General features: G+C 40.4%; 1 protein-coding gene across 5 annotated transcripts in view; it reads right to left on the bottom strand.

The window, feature by feature from the left end:
• RET (ret proto-oncogene) overlaps nucleotides 1-20,040 on the bottom strand; it is an 88,396-nt gene that overhangs the window by 18,231 nt on the left and 50,125 nt on the right. For 3 of the 5 annotated variants that reach the window (XM_077822215.1, XM_077822210.1, XM_077822213.1), the window contains 7 exons: nucleotides 19,720-19,978; nucleotides 16,974-17,099; nucleotides 15,814-15,924; nucleotides 11,632-11,745; nucleotides 10,054-10,310; nucleotides 7,210-7,357; nucleotides 1,640-1,747 (listed from right to left, as the gene is read on the bottom strand). In XM_077822215.1, coding sequence (XP_077678341.1) covers nucleotides 1,640-1,747; nucleotides 7,210-7,357; nucleotides 10,054-10,310; nucleotides 11,632-11,745; nucleotides 15,814-15,924; nucleotides 16,974-17,099; nucleotides 19,720-19,978 — 1,123 coding nt within the window. The remainder of the gene's footprint in view (nucleotides 1-1,639; nucleotides 1,748-7,209; nucleotides 7,358-10,053; nucleotides 10,311-11,631; nucleotides 11,746-15,813; nucleotides 15,925-16,973; nucleotides 17,100-19,719; nucleotides 19,979-20,040) is intronic. The other 2 variants (XM_077822211.1, XM_077822212.1) reach the window with 1 other exon arrangement.

Raw genomic sequence — 20,040 nt, 5'->3', positions numbered from 1 at the left:
TGCTCTTTTGGTTCTATTGATGGAGTCATGCACACACAATGTTATACCAAATACCAGGCCAGATCTTGCTTGCCTGACGCAGATGAATAGTCTCATTGACTGCAAGCAGATAAAACCTTAATTAGGTCAGGAGGATTCAAGAAAGCAAATAGAATACAATCCATTCATGCAATAAGCAGCTGCACAAAGGTGTTGGATCAAAATCTGTTCTTCTCATTCATCTGAGTTTCAATTCAGAATAAATCCACTGAAGTCACTAGAATGACTCCAGATTCACACTGATGAAGAAATACTGGCCTAATGAATAGAGCTCCTTAGCTTTCACCTTTTAATTTTCTTTTAAACCTAGCTGAAAATCAAGCCTGTATAAGGAATTGCTTAAGAAACTTGATTTTTAAAAAAATCACAATTACTTTCTGGAGTGTATAATATTTAGCTCACAAAGCATCTTCTCCTTCCAGCACTTCATTTTCAAAGCACTCAAGTATAGGTTCTCAACAAAAATCCTAACACACTTCAATCCATTAGCAAGCTTCTCCTCCCCACCACCCACATGAATAATATCCACTCTGTGCTACAATGCTGAGTACATTTGTCAGCTGTATCAAAGCCTTCCCACACCTATGCATTAATGAATTACCTTCATATTTATGAGAAGCGTTCGACTCAGAAACAGTTCACAGCACAATGATTTTATCCCCTCCGCAAGGTTCATAAAAAAAACACCCTGATTTTTTTTTTAAATCTCACTGCGTCTCCCAGATGCATAATCCTGAATTCTACGTGCCCCCAGAACAAACAATTACATCATCAGGAGTTCTGGGGATGCAGGACTGAGCCTTAAGAATTTGTGGCCATGTAAATCACTCACACTCCATAACAACTGAAAGTTCAACTTACAGCAGATATTTTATGGCAGAAGATGTTGCCATGCAACTCCATTTAACATTAATGGGAATTGTTTAGATAAATCCCCATGAACTGCACTGAAAGTTTGCCCCATTGGCTGTTTATAATACATCTTTTGAAAATTATTTCCCCCATGTATTTGCAGCTAAGTACAGTGTACACTTCAGTGAAACCAGTTTTTGACAAATGTAAGCATTCACATAAGCACCACACAACAGAATCATGCTAGTGAAGAAAAACTCTGGGGCAGAAAAACTGAAAGCGAAACTAACTAGCAACCTAGTCAGGGGTTAGGTAGTGGCTTGTCCCTTAACTACTTGTTCACACAGCACCTGGCAAAATGGTGCCCCAATCCCTGACTTGGGCCTTTAGGTGCTACTAGAATACAAAATAATAATCGTATGGAAAATCCAGTCGCCAAATTAGAAGAGGTTCACTGAGAACCAAGTTAGTGTCAAAAAACAGAGGCAGAAAAAGAAACTGGCCAGGAAATATTTTAAAATAGCTTTAAAATCAAAACATGTTTGTCTCTGACTATATAGGTAGTATCCATAAAATCTATGGCTAGTTTATCTGAAATTAGTATTTCTACTTCTCTCACTCATTCTTAACATCACCATTTTTAACCAAAGGCAAATTTATAAAAGTGTTTTGCATTTTAAATAGTGCTCCAACCCCAGGCTAGATCCATTCTTTGTTTTTCTCTTACTAACTAGCTGCTGACACTTACCATCCTGACTGCATGCTCCATACAGTTTGATGACATGAGGGTGGTTGACCTGTTTCAAGAGGTTGAACTCTGAGAGCAGATCTCGCAGCTCACTCTGGGAAGCGTTTTCTATAGAAGGCATCAAAACCAGACATCTGGTTAATAAAACACTGCAAAAGGAATGCACCACCTATAGACTAAGCTGTAAATTAGCATACTGCTACCTATTTGAGGTATTGAGATGCACTGGCCAAGTGATCAAGGTGCTCAACTGCAATTCCAGAGGTCATGGATTCACTTCTCGCTCCATCTCATACTGAAGGATAATTCACCCAGCAGCAAAATGGGCACCTGATCCATAGTGTTAGGGCTGTGAAAGGAAGTCAGCATGATGCTAGTCACAGCACTCCCTTGTGTATTGTTGGCTATGGAAACTGACGTGTGTTAGCCTGATGAGCCATCTGTGGCTCGGGGCAGACTTTGACTTATTTTAGGTACTTGCAGGGGACTAATCACTGTAGTATAAAACAGGTACAATCTAAGAACAAGAATTTCAGAATGCTCTTGAAATGAGCATGGAGATGAAAAGCTTCAAGTGCTATCAGCTTTGTAACAGTTTTCAGAGAAGAGACAGGGCCTTAGTCTTCACTGATGTTCAGTCATTCACATCTTTGCCAAGTAGAGATGGGTGAAATTTTTCAGCTAGTGGTTTAAAAACTCACTGAAAAATGTAGTTTTGAATGACCCCAAACTATTCAGGAATTTGACAAATTTGCCTAATAGTTTTGGCCAAAAAAATATATTTTCAGGACTTAGATGTCATTCACAAAACAGCAGGAGGAACTGGAGGTCATCATGGGCCCTCTTTATAAATTTTAGTCCAATGGTTAGCATTCCCATTCTCCATATCAGGCAGAGGGGTATTTGAACTTGGGTCTCCCACCTCTCAGCCCTAACCAGCAGGCTATAGAGTCATTCTCACACACACTCTTCTCTTTCCCAGTGACTATTCAAGTATTTCATCCAAAGTGGAATAGCTTCAATAGGAGATACTGAAAGATCCTCACACCAGAATATCCCATAGCCCAATGGCTAATGTGCTTTCCTGCAATGTGGGAGGACCACGTTCTCCACATTAGGCAGAGGGGGCTATTGAACCAGTGTCTTGTGAGTGCTCTACTACTGGGCTAAAAGCTACAAAGGAGACGGGTGACATGACCCCCTCCCCCTGTTTTGTAAATCTAGCCTTTTCAAAATATCCGAAACAGCATGTTTCAGGTCAGACAAAATGTTTTGTTCAATGCAAAATAATTTTTTTTCAATTCACTGAATTTTGTTTGCAAATTTTGGGAACTGCCGTTGAACCACAAAATCAGTTACTGTCCAACTCTAAAGCCAGGTGAGAGTACAGCACTGCCATCTAACTAGGTAGCATTTTTATACCCACTCTGCACTGGTGTAATTGACTAGATAAGCTGCAAGGCACTGAAGAATCAAACCCAGAGCCTTTTGTGCCATATAACTACATTGAAATTACTGCATCCCTTTTCTACGCTACATACAGTAGACAAGATTTAGAGGGCTCAGCCCTGATATAGCAGGAGATCTCCAGTAGGCCTAAAGCTAATTTATGTGATGAACCCAATGAGGGTGGTCTGAGCTTTGGGAGGCTACATAAGCCAAGCACTTCTCTTGACCAGAGCTTCCCTTGTTCAAACCAAGCTTACAGAAACATCCATGGCTCGCCTCAACCCTCTTTCCCCCAAATATTTAATTAAAGATAAAATGCCCTTCTATTCTTGTTAATCTTGCAGTACATATCCAGAATTCTAAACTTGGAGCTGGGTAGAGAGTTTGTATTGACATCAATAGAAGATACCTATCCAGACTTCTTTGCTGATGTTTGTGGGAAAAGTGTGCGCATCCAGGATAGTATATGGCTTTTAGAGGCTCCCCCAGTCTTTTGTTTTTGCAGGGCCTCCTGTCTTCCTCTTTGAACACATTTGGGCTCCCCGGAATTCTATGGCCCTAACACTAGATTTCAGCAAGAAAATTCTGTGTGCTGTCCATCCTGAATCTCCTTGACACAAAGGGCTTTGACAGTTGCTTTTACAGCCAATATTTTTATTAGGAGGCTGATAAATAAACAATCACTGTTACCAGAGGCTCATAGAAACCAAGTTCAAACTTTGGTCTCTGTGAATATATCATACTGCCGAACATTTGGTATTCCATTTGTTAGCAGATGAACCGAACTGCCATGATCCTTTGTAGATGAACCAACATGTTTTGTACTCAGGCTAGATCTCGGTGTGTTGTCAAGTGATGGATTGTGTAAGACCTCTTGCTCTGATCCAATGACCCTTAGAAAATGTCCAGGAAATCAAAAAAGGGAGTATTTGTTACTAAAGATGTCTTCTGTGATTGGGAAGATAACAACTTGTTGCACAGATGTCTTTTGCTTATCAATTATGTAAGTTGGGATGCCATGAAGGGAACTCCAATGGTCAATAGGTCAAGAGAACAGAATTTGTTTGTCCCTTTTTTGTGAACACGTATCATATATAAAGGCATGAATTTCTGAATGATATTTCGAATGGATTGGGCTGCAGGACTGCTTGCCTGGATCGATAATGTATTTGCCATTCTGTGGCAGGATGATTAATCTTTCACTAATAATCTTTGATTAATAAACTGATTGAGTCTTGGTTATCGGTCCTCTCATTAATAATCTACATTGAACCCTAACACATAATACATTTTTACATGGCATACTAAACCCAAAAGACAGTCTATACTATTTATTTTAACACCCAATTAAAATATGTGTTTGCTAATAGTTTGCCCTGATAATAACATTTTAATATGGTATCATTGTTTCTTTGTACTCCCCCATCTGCCTGACTGTATCCATCTTAAATTGTATGCTTTTGGGGGCAAGGTCTATGTTATTGTTTTGTGTTTGTACAGAGCCAGGCACAATGGAGTCCTAGACCATGACTGGTTCTTCGAGGTGCTGCTGTGAGCTGGAGGCTTCTCTACACATCTGCTCTGCCAGTGTCCCAACCCGGAGATTAAAAGGCACAAACAGCTTTGTTCTTTGCACTAGGATGAATTTGACCCTGGATATGTTCTCATTTATATTGTGCCTGATCCAATATCCACAGAAGCCAACAGGAATCTTTTTAATGACTTTAAAGAGCAGAGGATGGGTACTGATTCAGTTATACTATCCCTTGGCTGTCTGCCTGCAGAAAACTTTTTAGAGAACATTCTGGGGTAGTGATTTTTTTGTTATGGTTTTATTTTCATTTCTATTTGTTAACAAAGTAAAAACAACAGCAACACACAAATGTTTACCCAAGTAATGGGCAAATGTTTTCCAGCATCCAGGTCTCATGGAACGTTTGGGGGAGCTATCTGAGAGAGAAATATGCATTGCAAAAGGAATTCATTAGAGTTTGTGCTATTACTATAAATGCCATATGAATTTATTAGAGGAGGGTGCTTAAAATAAAAGCTTACTCCTGCTGCTATCAATTCTGCTCCAGATAATAGCTAGGGAAAGTCAAATGGTAAGTCAACTGGAACTAAGAATGTCACTTTTTAACAGCATATTTCAGAATTTTTAGCTCATATTATTGATGTAAAACCTGCTAAAAAGTCACAAGTACTTGTAAATGTATAAATAAAGTTGGCACGCTGTAAAAATTATGGATATTCCATTTATAATACCATGTAAAAGGTTATTTTAGTGTTACATGTAGAGCTATACTCATCTGTGTCTCTGCAAGACTAAGTTCCAGGGCTCCGTCTGCATGCTCTGTCTTTGATTTCATCTCCATTGAACCCTCATTATAAGGAAGCCTTTTTATAAATGTAGACATGCATTTCATAACTCATTTATTTCATTGGTAAATTGATATAATATGCAATTTCCTTGCACTCAGTAAGAGGATGATGGACTTTTTTTTAAGCTTGCACATAATGAAAATGCTAATAAGAAGCCCATTATTCTATTATAATTGTGTTTTCTTATTCACAGCAGCAATTAACGAGTAAGGTCATCCAGCCAGTGCTTGCTCCCCTCCAAAAGAAAGAAACCTCCACCCAGAAACATTTCTGAATACTTTTTTTGTGTCTTTCATATTCCTAGGGTGCTTATCTCCTTGGTATATAGGGACAACACACCATTATAAAGTAGTATCAGATTCTATCACAAAGCAGGGTTATTTCTCTCTGTTCTTTTCATTTCTACATCATCCTTCAGGACAATGCAGTTGAAATTAACCTTCTGTCAAAACAATAGGGTCAGTCCTAGGTTCTGTGGGGCCTTATGTGATCTAAAGGCCTCCATTTGCCTTCTTTGACCTGTGACCAAGGCCTCCTATCTCACTGATATGGTCCAGATGATGTAGCCATTAGGTGCGAAAGGTGGCATAAACCAAAGCCTACCACTATCTTCACTTGGGGAATATGGTGGTACTTGGTCTGGTCTACAGAAAGTGACAACTCATTATTTCATTACTTTGCTCTCCTTTTAAAGGTGGCAAATGTAGGAGAAAGGTAGGTATAGCTGGGTTTGAAAAGAAGGACATATGGGTCAGTTTCCTTAATGAAAGAAAATACAATAGGTAGAGATAGGTGGATACAGACGCTCCCTTCTTATCAACCAGAGTTTGTCTAGTGTAGGTCTTCTTCCAACTCTGTATCCTCAGTTTCTGTACATTTAAAACTCAACTGGACAAAACAATAGTCTTAAATTAATAATTCTTAACACTTATGTAGGGCTTTTCAGGTGAGGTTTTCAAAAGTGCTCAGCATCAGCCTAGCTTTGCTTCTACTGACTTCAAATGAGAGTTTTTCCATGGACTTTAATAGTAGCATAATTAGAGCAAGGCTGAAAGCTTTCCAAAATCTCACCCTGTGCATACAAAGTGCTTTACAAACTGCCTATTTGCTTTTTCCGATAGCCATATTAGCTGGGTAAGTATTATTACCCACTATTACACAGATTGGAAAATTTAAGTAGAGAGATGAAGTGAATTGGTCATGGCCAGCCTACAATTAGAGCTGAAGGCTTCCTGGATTTCCTGCCCCTTGCCCAAAACCACTAGACCACACCTCTGTCGAGTAAATACATCAGATCAGTCTGACACGGGCAGGGAAGTAGATGGATAGCTTAATAGGTGTGTTCTGTCTCTAGACTCTATGTATCGAGCACAAATGGTCTACTTAAAGACATTTGAAGAAAAATTGAGATAGATTAATACAAAAATCTGTGCAGAGTTTTAAAAAGCCCCTGTGATACCTCAATCATTGACAACTTAAATGAGATACATTTGCCACAGTAAATCACATTGCCCTTGCACAGCACAAGCTAGGGCCTTTGGAAATTACTTTGTTTGCATCAATGTGGCACTCTCCCTTTCAACGGGAATATGTCAGTACAGAAATAGAATGCTAGAGGAAATGCTGCCAGGATGCTGGCAGGGCCTGCCCGCACATGGCCTCCTGCGTGCACACTAGACTCTTGTGAAATAGATTCAAAGGTTCCCAGATAGCTTTCAAATCATTTCGGGGAAATGTACCTTTTAGCATTTTCACTGCCACCGTGGTGTAGCCTGCTTTCCCCTTGAGTCTGAACGCTGTTGCCTTGACGACCTTTCCAAATTCTCCTTCTCCTAGTGTCTTGCCTAGAACCAGGTTCTTCCGGGGGAATTCCCATTTGGGGTCCTCCTATATGAGGGAAAAAATGGAATCCTATCAGATACAAAATGAGATGGAAGGGGTTATCTTATGAGACAGAAGGGGCCAGCTGCTGACTGGTAGCTCAAATCACAAAGGTTTAATACACTACTATATTTCAGGGAAGACGTTAGGCTCAGTTATCTGATTAATTTTTGTTTTTGTTCTGTTATCAGACAAAAGACCATGACTTTGCTCTTCTACAACACCCTCTAAAAGCTCTTTGCAAGCATTTTTCAATTAGCTACTAGTTTCCTCTAGATAAAAAGGCACTATCAATATCGACGATGTTTACAGGCCTACCTGAGATTTTCTGTATAAATGAAACACTAACTGAATAAATGCTCACCTTCAAAATAAAGTATGCATATTTGATCTTGCATTTCTGTTTAACTTGTGGGAGGAGGTTTTCCTTTAAGAATTCATCACAGACAACAATCCATCTGTTATGAAATGCTATTGAGCCTTACAGTTACAGAAGAGTGATAAAATGTATAAACCAACCAAGAAATAAAAGCAAATAGAGTACAAGCTACTATGAAGGCATCCATATCTAACATCCAAATGTATCAGACGCTGCCATATGGGTCAAACAAGAGAACAGTGTTTCACTGCACAGGACTTTTCCAGACACCATCCTATTTGGCCCAGGTAGAAAATAAATAAAAAATGCACAAACTGGCAGGCATCCTACATACAGTATAATCAAACAACAGAAACTGCATCAAAGGACTGGTGGGAGGGCAGGGGGGAGAAGCCTTCCAAAGTATGCAGATAAACCCACCCTAAACTAAGCTTTATAAGTGAAATTAAGATAATCGGGTTTTAGTGTGGTGCTGTAGGTCAATGTCCAAGGAAAATCCTGTATTGGAGATTAGCTGATACCAGATGTTATGGAGCTGTTAACCTCGGTTAATGTAATGTTAGTTGGATGAATTTTTTTAACTCATTGATTGTTTGCATTTTACACAATTTCTGGACATCTACAATTAGCCCATGAAATAAAATACTGCCAGGATATTGACATTCCCCCCCTTAACTAGAATCCTACCATATAAATTAAAATTTAGTCAATGCACTAAAATAAAGTCCTGTGATCAAGCTCCACAGTGCAGCACGTGCAATCCAACTGAATGCTGGAACATATTACTAAAACAACGACATAATGTTTACAATGAAAGTGCAAACAGTACAGCTAGCTGCAAACGGGAGTAGCCAATAATGACAGTACTAGGGAACAAAAGTAATTAGCTGCAAACTTTCCAGGGAACTAGTTGAATTTGAATTCAATTGTTTGTTTTAGTCGACCATTATTTAGTTCCACACCCCAGGACAGTTAGCTCACAATCAAACTATTGCACTACAAGAAGTGTTATACAAATGAATAGGAGTCCTTGTGGCACCTTAGAGACTAACCAATTTATTTGAGCATGAGCTTTCGTGAGCTACAGCTCACTTCATCAGATGCATACCGTGGAAACTGCAGCAGACTTTCTGCTGCAGTTTCCACGGTATGCATCTGATGAAGTGAGCTGTAGCTCACGAAAGCTCATGCTCAAATAAATTGGTTAGTCTCTAAGGTGCCACAAGGACTCCTTTTCTTTTTGTGAATACAGACTAACACGGCTGTTACTCTGATACAAATGAATGGTACAGTAATAGCCCATGCAAAGCTGATATCAGGCTACTGCTCAGTAATTGATAAATAATTAAATACTTTCCATTTGCAGTACATGATAATTTTCATCGAGAATTTTAAATCCTTCAGAAAGTTACCATTGTCTCTCAGATGGGGAAACTGACACAGAGTGATGATGTGACTTGCCCAAGAAAAGACTTCAAGTCAGTAGTTGAGTTAGCAATAGAGCTCAGGTCTTCTCACTCCCAGGTCTGTGCTTAAATCACTAGACAGTGTCACCTTACATTCAAGGGAAACAGTGTTTCCTAGTGGATAGCAATGGACTAAGATTCAAGAGACTTGAGTTCTATACCCCACTCTGCCAATGACCTCCTGTGTGACCCTGTGCATGTCACTTTGCCTCTCCGTGCCTCAGTTTCCCCACCTGTAAAATGAGGATAACGCTACTGGCCTCCTTTGAAAAAGTGATTTGAAATCTACCAGCAAAGAGTGTTTTGAGAGATAGATGCTACTATTATTTATCCTCACGATAGAGATATTGGTCAGCAAATAGATTTCAAACATTGACAAATCAGTTTAACCTCAGTTAGCTTAACCCTGTACTGAAGTCAATGGCAAAAGAAATAAGGGATTAGATTGTGCCTAGAGCGTTACATTTCTTTAGACACTAACAGTAAGAGAGAATGCAGTGGGCTTGTGCAGGAAGTTATGATCTGTTTAATTACCATGCATTCATTAGATATCTTTGTCTTATTCCCTCCATGTGGGTGATTTTTGTTTGAATCTTAGACTGCAATCTCTTTGGAGGAAGGCCTCTCTCTTACTAATAGTGAAATTCTAGGCCTGCTGAAGTGAATAGGGCCAGAATTTCACCTTAAATGTTTGTCCAGCACAATGCATCCTCAAATCAAAATGGGGGTTTGGGGCACTACCACAACATATTCAGTACACGACACACAACTTTCCTTAGAAAGCCCAAATCGTGGCAAAGCAAAAAAGCCAAGACGAATCAGTACGCAATTTAAAAGCATAAAATATAAAAGCTTACAGGTATTTTAAAGGTGTCGACAGGCACCTGGTTCTCCATAGAGTCCAGAGATGGCCGACGGACATTTGTAGAAGAGTAACTGATGGGGTAGGACTGGGCTGGGCGCCGAAAGGTCATCTCTGCTGAGGCAATCGGTGGTTTCGGAGAATTCTTGTGGTAACGGTGGATGAAATAAGAAGAGAGCAGCACTGAGATAATGAAGGAGAGCAGAACTGCCCCTGCAATCACGGTCTTGCACACGTCATCACACAGCGGCTCTGTGGGCAGAAGGGGAATTGATTACAGTTCTGCTGGTTTCGTTTTCAACTTTTTCCCATGTCATCTCTTTCCACGCCCCCCCTTTGGTAGCTAGTTACCGTTCACAACAGCATCTACTTCGAGGTTTTGAATTAAATTTACCGTATAACCGTAATTTCATAAGCGACACTAAAACCCTGGATCCAATTCTCAAAGAAAGGTAGAAGTGATGCATTTGCAAATATACCCAGTGCAACTGCAAAATCCTACATTTCCCCCAAGTTCTGTGGGCAATTGCAAGCCTAAATGCCTGTTAAACTGTAACTAGATTTAGTTAGAGTCTTACAGCCCTTAGTAGTGCAGGTACTGACTTAATCTGAGACCTCTTCCTTGAGACTTATCCTATCATATAGTCACTTGCCAACACCACTGCAGACCCTAGGAACACAATCCCTTGATATCCTTTTCAGATCCACTTCCCTACCAACTAACATTTCCCCTAGAAGTGTATATTATTATAGAATCATAGAAATGTAGGGCTGGATTGGACTTTGAAAGGCCATCTAGTCTATCTTATTGCACTGAGGCGGGACCATGTATAACTATGTTATGAGTATTCTCAAGTCTCCCTTTCCCCTTTTTCCTGCATGGGAACCCCTCTCTAACTTCAGAAGGGTCGAGGTGGGGGGGGTCCTTAGTTGTATTATTGCTTTCATTTTGTTTTTTGCTTTTCACTTAACAATATATTGTCCAGTGCTACAAGTCCTTCATGGAGAAGGCTCATTAGAAAACAAATCACTACTCCCCTTTTGCAAGTACTCCCATTCTGCCTTCCTTGGAAAACAGGGCAAGAGGTGTAGCTAGGTAGCAATCTACCCCCAGGAGAATGGATAAGGTGATTCCAGCACCTTCCACAACTGTCTTTTCCATCTCTGAGTTCTGTAGTTGAGATTTTTAACTCAAGTCCAGTGAAAAGCAATCCCCTAACCACCTTTGAAGATTTCAGACCACAAGTCCATGCCACCCTTCCACTGATATGCAGCCACCTCTGGGGATTGTGGGGCAGCCAACCAGTGTATTGTGCAACACTGGATGGGAGGGGACACTATGCCAAAAACACAGGGACAAAATCCATGGGGAATCCTTAATGTCCAAATCCAGGAACTCCCTTCTTAATGCTTTGTACACTGGCAGGCCATGAACGTGAACATTACCCATCACCATGTAAATGAGTTTAGATGGTTCTATATATCAAAGACAGGAGTATTGTATATAGTAGGAAAGGTTAGTGTCACAAGAGCAAGATAACTGTAAAACCAGCTAAATAATCTTTAGACTTACCTTTAATATCATCTTTCTCACAGTAACAGTTTTGTCTTGGGAAGCAGTAACAAATCCCATGTCCTGATTTAATTCCATGAGCGCCTCTCTCATGACCACCAATGATGTTTCCATCTAATCAAATACAAACGCAAGCTCAGATTCTCACTGTAGTTAAAAGGCAAACCTCAACAGCTCATTCCACTAAAGGGTTTTTGTGGGCTTACCCTACTAAGTATTTGAAATTTGACAGTGCAGCTCAGATTAAGCAGTAAAAATGAAGATAGGTGAAAAAAAATGGACAAAAGGTCTCTGGGGGTTAATGTAAAGAGATTAGGGAACTCAAAGACTACTTGAATACTAGTTCTGGGCTCACTGGTCTGATTAGCAATTACTGCTGTTATAGAAGATCCTGGTTCATAGATTTAGAAATGATAGACAAGGTGGGTATAGAATACATAGAGTTTATTTTGGATTATGTCTTTACTTTGTATGTGTACAATGGGTGGATACCGCCTTTATTTAAAATGGCCTTTAAATATGGAACATGTATATCTATTATTTAATATTGATTCCCACTCCCAACTCATCTGACCTCTCTCTGCCTTGTCAGCTCTCCAAAATCTTCCCTCAAAATCTTCTCTTATTTAGTTTAATTTTTCTCTCCCACTGCTGCTCTGTGACTGTTGTGTGCCTTATATATGTAGGAGACAGCAGTCTAGTTGTGACAGCAGGCCAGGAACTGGTGGTCAAGAGACGGGTTTTATTCCTGGTTCTGACAGCCACTTGCTCTGATCTTGGACCAATCAGTTAAGCACTGTGCACCTCAGTTTTCCCATCTTCAAATGGAGATGATGATGATACCTACTTTTGCAAAGTGTTTTGCAATATTCTGGTGAGAGGCACAATATGAAAGCACTAAAAACTCTGTAAATGAATGTTTTATTGTCTAGGATAATCTATTATTTAGCATAAGGACACACTGTATGTAACCACCCTATGTACAGAGCTAGCCTGATTTCCAAATGGCAAAGTTCCTGCAGAATCAGGCTCTTTTGAAACCATCATATGAAAATCTGTAAAACATACTTCCATACAGAAACTATTAGTAGTAATAATCTTTTTTATCTACATAGCGCTTTACATCCCTAAGATTTAATAGGATGAAATCAACTGTGTTCTATAAAAATGTAATCAGGTTCTATAGAAATTACAGGTATTAAAATGGAGAAAGAGATCATTTCTATAGTTATATTTTTAAACCATCCTATAGAATTCTATACCAGGGATATAACTTATTAAATTTTGCAGGAGGATAAAAAAAATCCTCTAGAAAGGTTATGATTTTCTACTGAATCCTACATGTATTTTCCAAAAGGGAATGCAGCTGTCTCTGTGACGGAGGACGGGTGGGCAAAGCAGTGTGCTCCAAAATTGGGGAACAGGACATTTTGGCCAATGGCATGAGAGCAACCCTCTAATTTGTGCGGGGAAAGTGCAATGGGAATTCAGCATCCTTGCAAAGTATATAGGACCTCAGTCTTACAGATCTTTCCTCAGGGATCCACACGTACTAAACTGCGTGTGAGTTAAGGAGACTATGCTGGGTCAACCCCGTCAGAGCTAGGACCTGTTCCAGAAAACATAGGTGTTTCCAGACCTGTCATTTGGTCCCCTATGGGACCTAAATTAATTCTCCTAATTATTCCTCTGTCTTGGAGAGGTGAGCACTGATTGCTTCCCAGCTTGCAAGCTCATGGCAGCGGATGACGATAACGTCAGATAAGTACAACTGCTTTTACTCCAAAAGTTCTTTGTGAGAGCGGGGGAAGTGTTTCCTTGCATAGGACAGCAAGAGAAAAAACACTTCCACTCTGGATATAAATGGGGCTTCCCCATTGGGTCCAATGGAGCTTACTCGAGTTAGAGTACAGTTACTAGGGAAACTCCGGCAGTTCTACAGATTACCAGCGGTGCTACAGATTACATTGTGTCTCTATGCCTATCCTTTCATTCAATCAGCAACTGTTTTCACTGCCTGATGGAGGGCAGGGACTTTCTGCCCTGCCTTCAGATCCTGTAAACTGGGGCCCTTACCAAGAAACCCTCCCCAAAGCTGAAAGATGTGGGAGTGACCATCTGGTGGCTCCAGAAGATCAGAAAACAAACACTGAAGTTTAGCTAGGAGCAGAGAATGCTGGATGGTCACACTACCACTGAACACTAAAGTAAACAAACAAAATTGAACCCAGCACCCATATTTTCTTTGAAGTTCAGGTTCTGTAGAACCTAATCTCACAGATGAACCTGCAATGGTTGGTCCGGTGAACATCGTTCAAAACTTCTTAGCAGGGTTCACATGGCACAGCCAGCCCTGACCAAAAACCCACTACCATTTAGAATTCTCTCTACTATTATATTTAAAGTAATTACATATTATACTGAGGCATCTACAGAAAGGATGTGGACAAATTGGAGAGAGTCCAGCGGTGGGTTATGAAAATGATTAGGGGGTTGGGGCACATGACTTACGAGGAGAGGCTGAGAGAACTGGGCTTATTTAGTCTGCAGAAGAGAGGAGTGATGGAGGATTTGATAGCAGCCTTCAACTACCTGAAAGGGGGTTCCAAAGAGGACGAGCTCGGCTGTTCTCAGTGGTGGCTGATGACAGAACAAGAAGCAATGGTCTCAAGTTGCAGTGGGGGAGATCGAGGTTGGATAACTGGAGGGTGGTGAAGCACTGGAATGGGTTACCCAGGGAGGTTGTGGAATCTCCATCCTTAGAGGTTTTTAAGGCCTGGCTTGACAAAGTCCTGGCTGGGATGATTTAGTTGGGGTTGGTCCTGCTTTGAGCAGGGGGCTGGACTAATGGCCTCCTGAGGTCTCTTCCAACCCTAATCTTCTATGATTCTATGACTTTGTTTAGTACGTAAATAGGTTTCCTGTGCTTGATGGTGATAACAGTAGAACCAATTGTATTAGCTTGTTTGTAGGGTCCCATTGCAAGTGGCATATGTAATATGTGCATATGGGTGTGCACGTATGTATAAAAGCTTATGCTCAAATAAATTGGTTAGTCTCTAAGGTGCCACAAGTACTCCTTTTCTTTTTGCGAATACAGACTAACACGGCTGCTACTCTGAAACCTGTATAATTTTTGGGATTTAAGCATCAAGTGCCTACCCATCAAAATGATAGATGAATGATAAAAATAAATATTTTAGCAGCAATCTTATATATACACAACATACTTGGCATTACAACATCCAGGATTTTATAATACATTGTTTGCTTTTGCCAAAGAAATGCCTTCTGCCGATAAAAGCGGAGATAATGGTACTTGTCAGCACATTTGAACTCCTGAAATGCACTAATTTCTCCATCTGTGAACATATTGGCTATGACCACCAACCCTGTGTCCTGAACTGCTAAGTCAGAATAACATTCTCAATTTATGCATTAACAAGATAGCATACATAACATCTAGAAAGCTTGTGTTACTTGCTTCTTTCTATTGTCTAATAAGATTCCATTTCTTTCAGTCTTCTGTCAAACAAACCATCTGCCACTACATATGTTGAACATTACAGATTTTAGGGAGGCAGCTTCTAGCACATCATTTGCTGCTTGTAAAGTGACAGCTGATTCCTCTTATAACCAGTGAAGATTTTTTCAGATGATAGTAAAATATCTATGAGCACTTTAAGCATTTCTGCCACTTTAAAGTTTATGTTTTGTTCACAAGCTGAATTAGATTTACCAAGGTCTTTTCTACACTGTGACTTAGTCTGCATCAACTGGGGTGTAAATTCTAATATGCACCAGCATGTTGTGCACTAACTGGCCCATGTGGACCATGCTGGCATGCACTAAAGCTCCCTAGTGAATGCCAGCAGGGTCCATATTAGAAGTTGCCCCCCAGCTGATGCAGGCAAAAGCACAGTGTAGACAAACACAATCTTGCTCTGAGTGAATTCAATCAGAGTTTGGCTATTGACTCTAAAGGGCGGAAGACTGGGCTCATAACTCTGAACTTTGCACAACTCAAACATTAGCTATACGACTGTAAATAGATATTTGTGTTTAATATATAAAAAGGATCTGGAAACAAGAAAGCAGAACTTGGACTAATATACACAGCTTTAACATACTAATTATTATTTTATATATTATATTTTATATTAACGTTAAAACACTCCATACTTGTGCAATCTTGGGGGCACACTGATGGATCTTTGCTCTCTATAACGTCACAGGTGCCATCTGGACAAGTCCTGATGCTTGGGGTGCAGGTAGAATAATTTGTGGTGATTCCTATGAACACACAAGCACACAACAGTCCAAATACCACAATGATTTGAAGAGAAGTTCATTGCACTCTCTTGGTTCATGTTGACACACAGACACAGGGGACGCTGTCAGTTTAAAAAAAAAATCACACTCTGTCTACAAATTCTTTACCTGCTGTTTTTACAACTAACATGCAAGATGATGATAACTGAAAGCGATCAAAAAGTGTGTTTTTCACTGAGCACAAGCTTTCGTGAGCTAAGGTGCCACAAGTACTCCTTTTCTTTTTGTGAATATAGACTAACATGGCTGCTACTCTGAAACCTGTTTTTCACTGGGTTTTCAGTTTATCTACTTGGTGCATTTGACGGCCCTTTGTGCGCTGTCAGTTTCAGTCATGGTGATCTTTGGTGTTGTTTGCAACAAAGGTAGGTGAAACATCCTGAGTACAAAGTTTGCTTTTTAAAACTGATGATCCCTCTTTAAATGTATTTTCACAAGCCTGTGATTGAACAAAAGGTTTACAAATAGTTGGAGGGAAATTGTGATATTAATAGAAGGGCAAGAGTAAAACATCAAGTTTGCTATGGAATATTTAAGAATACCATAATTTGTCACATAAGCAATGTGTCGTAAGTGTTACAGAGCACACATTCTCAAGTTTTGGATAATGGTTTCAAATTGAGACCTCTGTTGTACCAGCCAGTATCTGCTGGTGGGATTTTGTAGAATTTGAGCTGTTCCAAACTCAGGTCATGATTGCAAGGGGTTATGTTGCATCCAACAGGCCATATTCTTCTCTTCATTCCCAGTGATTGCTAATTTGATACCTGCAGGTGCTGTGATGGGTGGGCCCCAGGGATTGGATTAATGACGTCTTCCCCGTAACTCTGCTCTCCTCCCTCCTTCAGGTTTTATTTGTGTATTATTTATACCATAAGTTCTGGATGGTTTAATACCCTGGGGTATCTCTTCAGCTGGAACTGATGAGCACAGTTACACCATAGTCAATGGAGCTGTGCCAATTTAACATCAGCTGACAATCTGGCCAATTACGCAGCAGAAGTGTGTACCTTTTCCACTTCCCTGTCTCCACTCGCATTTTCCTGTTAGCACTCCTACACCACCACACTCTTCACATTCAGCACGGTGCTTATTAACAGCGCAAGATTCAGGACAGTCCTCTTCTTTCTTAATAACTGCATGGAACGGAAGCAAGACAACGTGAGGTGTCACTACCTGGATTGATAGAGGTGAATACACATTCAAGGCAGCTGGGCTCTAAAAAGGAGAAATTCCTTTTTCTAGATTAAAAATGAGAGAACACAGTTAACTTTGAGGACCTATCCCTCAATACATTTAGAATAAAGACTGAAGGGACCAGGGCTGTGTATCTTCTTCCTATTTAGTATCAAAGGGGTGGTGGCAGAAACATTGCCCTCTCTGATTGCTGGGCATAATGCTTGGAATTACAGAAAGGCAGCACGATGCACTAACGTACCAATTATAATACAAACAATGGATTCAGAAAAAGACAGCTGATGAAGGCATGACCCTTGTTGTTTGGGCTGGTGTGACACTGGGCCAGCAAACAGCAGGTAGCACGGAGAGGTTCTGATTGCAACTAGCACAAAACTCTGGCGGGAGGAATAGCACGACTGATCCCCTGTGTCCATTTCCCCAATCTGCCCCAAACTTAACATCTGAGGTCACGTTATTTACATAATTCAAAGGAATGGGGCAATCAACTGCTGGAAGTTAACTGTTCTGCACGGACAATTCTCTTAGAGAGTACTTAATGGTTTGGTAGATTGAAGTATAGTCCCAATCTGTTCTTGTGATCCAGGGAGGTGTTATACGGTTTTACTTACACAGATCTTCCCTTTTCTGTGAAGTTTGAACCCTGACACTTTTGCTACAATGAACCAAGTGTGGTACCATATTAAGTACTAGGCAAAGGCTGGGTAAAATGACTAAACCAGCAAAAAATAGATACAATACAAATGGTTGTTGGTGGTAAACAAGCCCATTGGAATTCACACTGACATCTTTGTGGAGCAGAGTCATGGGTTACATATTCGGAGGCTACCATAAGGACATATAAAATTAAATAAGTGGAAAGTACAGAAAAAGAAACAAATGGAAGAGAACTGACCCCTAATGTAGACCACACGTGCTACCATGCTGTCTAGTCCCGTTTCTGTAATGTTCCCTTGCCTGTTTTTAAGCAGCCTGACAATGACTATAGTATGAACAACAAAATGAGAAGCATCTAACATAACTTCAGTGCCTCCCGTGCACATTTTCTAACATTTTGTTGTTTTAATCTTCAGTCCAGGAGAGTGAAGGACTGCAGTGTTTATTGCTACATATGCACTACACTGAATATTACGAGGCTGCTAAATGGCTAATTTACTGCCCTTTTCCAGAGCATGTGTTCAACTCTATGCACAAGCCTAAATTTTTATACCTCATGTTCTGCATGAGTATTAAGAGGAGGAACAAACAAGGAGAAAGGTGTGTCTGACAAGGAAGTGCTTTGCAATGACAAAACTGAAGAGGGATACATGTATATGAAACAAACACACACAAAAAGTAGATTCTTACAAAGCTAATCATGGTTTATAATAGAAGGAATTGCATTTGATGAAACTCCTTTTATATCTAACACAATATCTATCTTCACATATCCTCTAGAAATGCGAATTTGAAAGGAGTCTGAACCAAAACACCTAATCCAAACACCCAAACTTCGGGATCTGATCTGAACTCGGTGGCTCAGGCTCATTTCTATTGTTAATTTCACCAGCGTATGAACTGCTCTAACAAGGCACTTGCCTAAAAATTAACACTGAAAGAGACAAGCCCAGCTAAAACAAGTTGTGACGGTCTCCTCAGGGAGCTCAGAACCATAAGCCACTGTGTTAACCTCAGTGAGAGAGAGCTTTTCTGGAGCTTACACTGTGTGACGGCTCCCTGCTACAGCAGTAAACTCCTTGTACTCTGCCAGTCTAAACCTTGTCTTGCCAGTAACGAGTGTACCCCATTCCCGAATTCCACAGAGACGTCTCCCTTTGCAGTGTCCAGTTCCTCTGACTCCCAGAAATTACCAAATCTGCTGTCTCCAAAGAGACAGAACATACACCAGCCTGTTGGATCAACTGAGGGAGCACACCTTTACTGTAGTATAACAGAGCAGAGGTGGCTTATAGGAAAAGTAAGCATAAGTTTATTAACACAAAACATAGATTTAAGTGATTCTAAGCAAGAGAAACAGAGACAAATCTGGTAACAAATAAAACACAAAGCACACGCTTTTTAGTGACCAAACTTAATTTAAGAAAGCTACAGCCTTTTGCCTAAGTGGCTTCCTCACTTACATCAAGCTATCAGCATCCCCAGCCGCTCAGGCTGGAGGATCCACCACTCACAGAATCAGAGGGTGCTGGTCCCTTTGCATCCCACTACCCCCAAGTGATGGGTGCCCAAATAACTTTTTGCTTCTCTTTATATTTCCTAAAACTCATTGTTTTGTCCCCAGAGTCAAGAAGACCTCCTGGTTTTCTTCTCATCCTTTGCCTTCCCATCCTCCTGTTGATTGTATGTCAAGAGGCTTCCATTGTTTTGGTTCCACAATGCTTAATTGACATTAGAGACAGGGAGATAGCTGCCTTCCCTCCTGTCTGGAAGAAAACCTGTTTCTTCCCTTGTTTGGTCACAGACTTTAAAGCGTAATATCAGTGAGTATCCATAATTCCTCATACAGTGTTAATATCGACATTTCCCAACCTTTCTCCCCCATCCATCTCAAGTACTTACCTGTTCCTTCCAGCGTAATAGTGAGCTGGGTTTTGGCATGCTTCTTACTCTGCTTGTCTGAGGCTACAATGGTGTATTGAATTTCTTTGCATTCGGGTCTGAGTAGCACAGAGGAGTCATTCACATAGAGGCTTCCATACTTGTCCTCTCGGCCCTGAAGTATCCCTACAGCATAGCAGCTGGCACTGGGAGACAGCAACCTGTAGGTGATGTTTACTCCACAGAACTTCATGCAGTTTTCGATGCAGATTTTACCTATCTAGGCTCAAACAACAACAAAGAGATCACGATACTTTGCGCTCACTACAAATCTTTCTCAGT

The sequence above is a fragment of the Eretmochelys imbricata genome, chromosome 7, assembly GCF_965152235.1.
Source record: "Eretmochelys imbricata isolate rEreImb1 chromosome 7, rEreImb1.hap1, whole genome shotgun sequence".
NCBI lineage: Eukaryota > Metazoa > Chordata > Testudines > Cheloniidae > Eretmochelys > Eretmochelys imbricata.
Note: the sequence above shows the minus strand (reverse complement) of the source record. Positions and strands in the feature narration are given on the sequence as shown.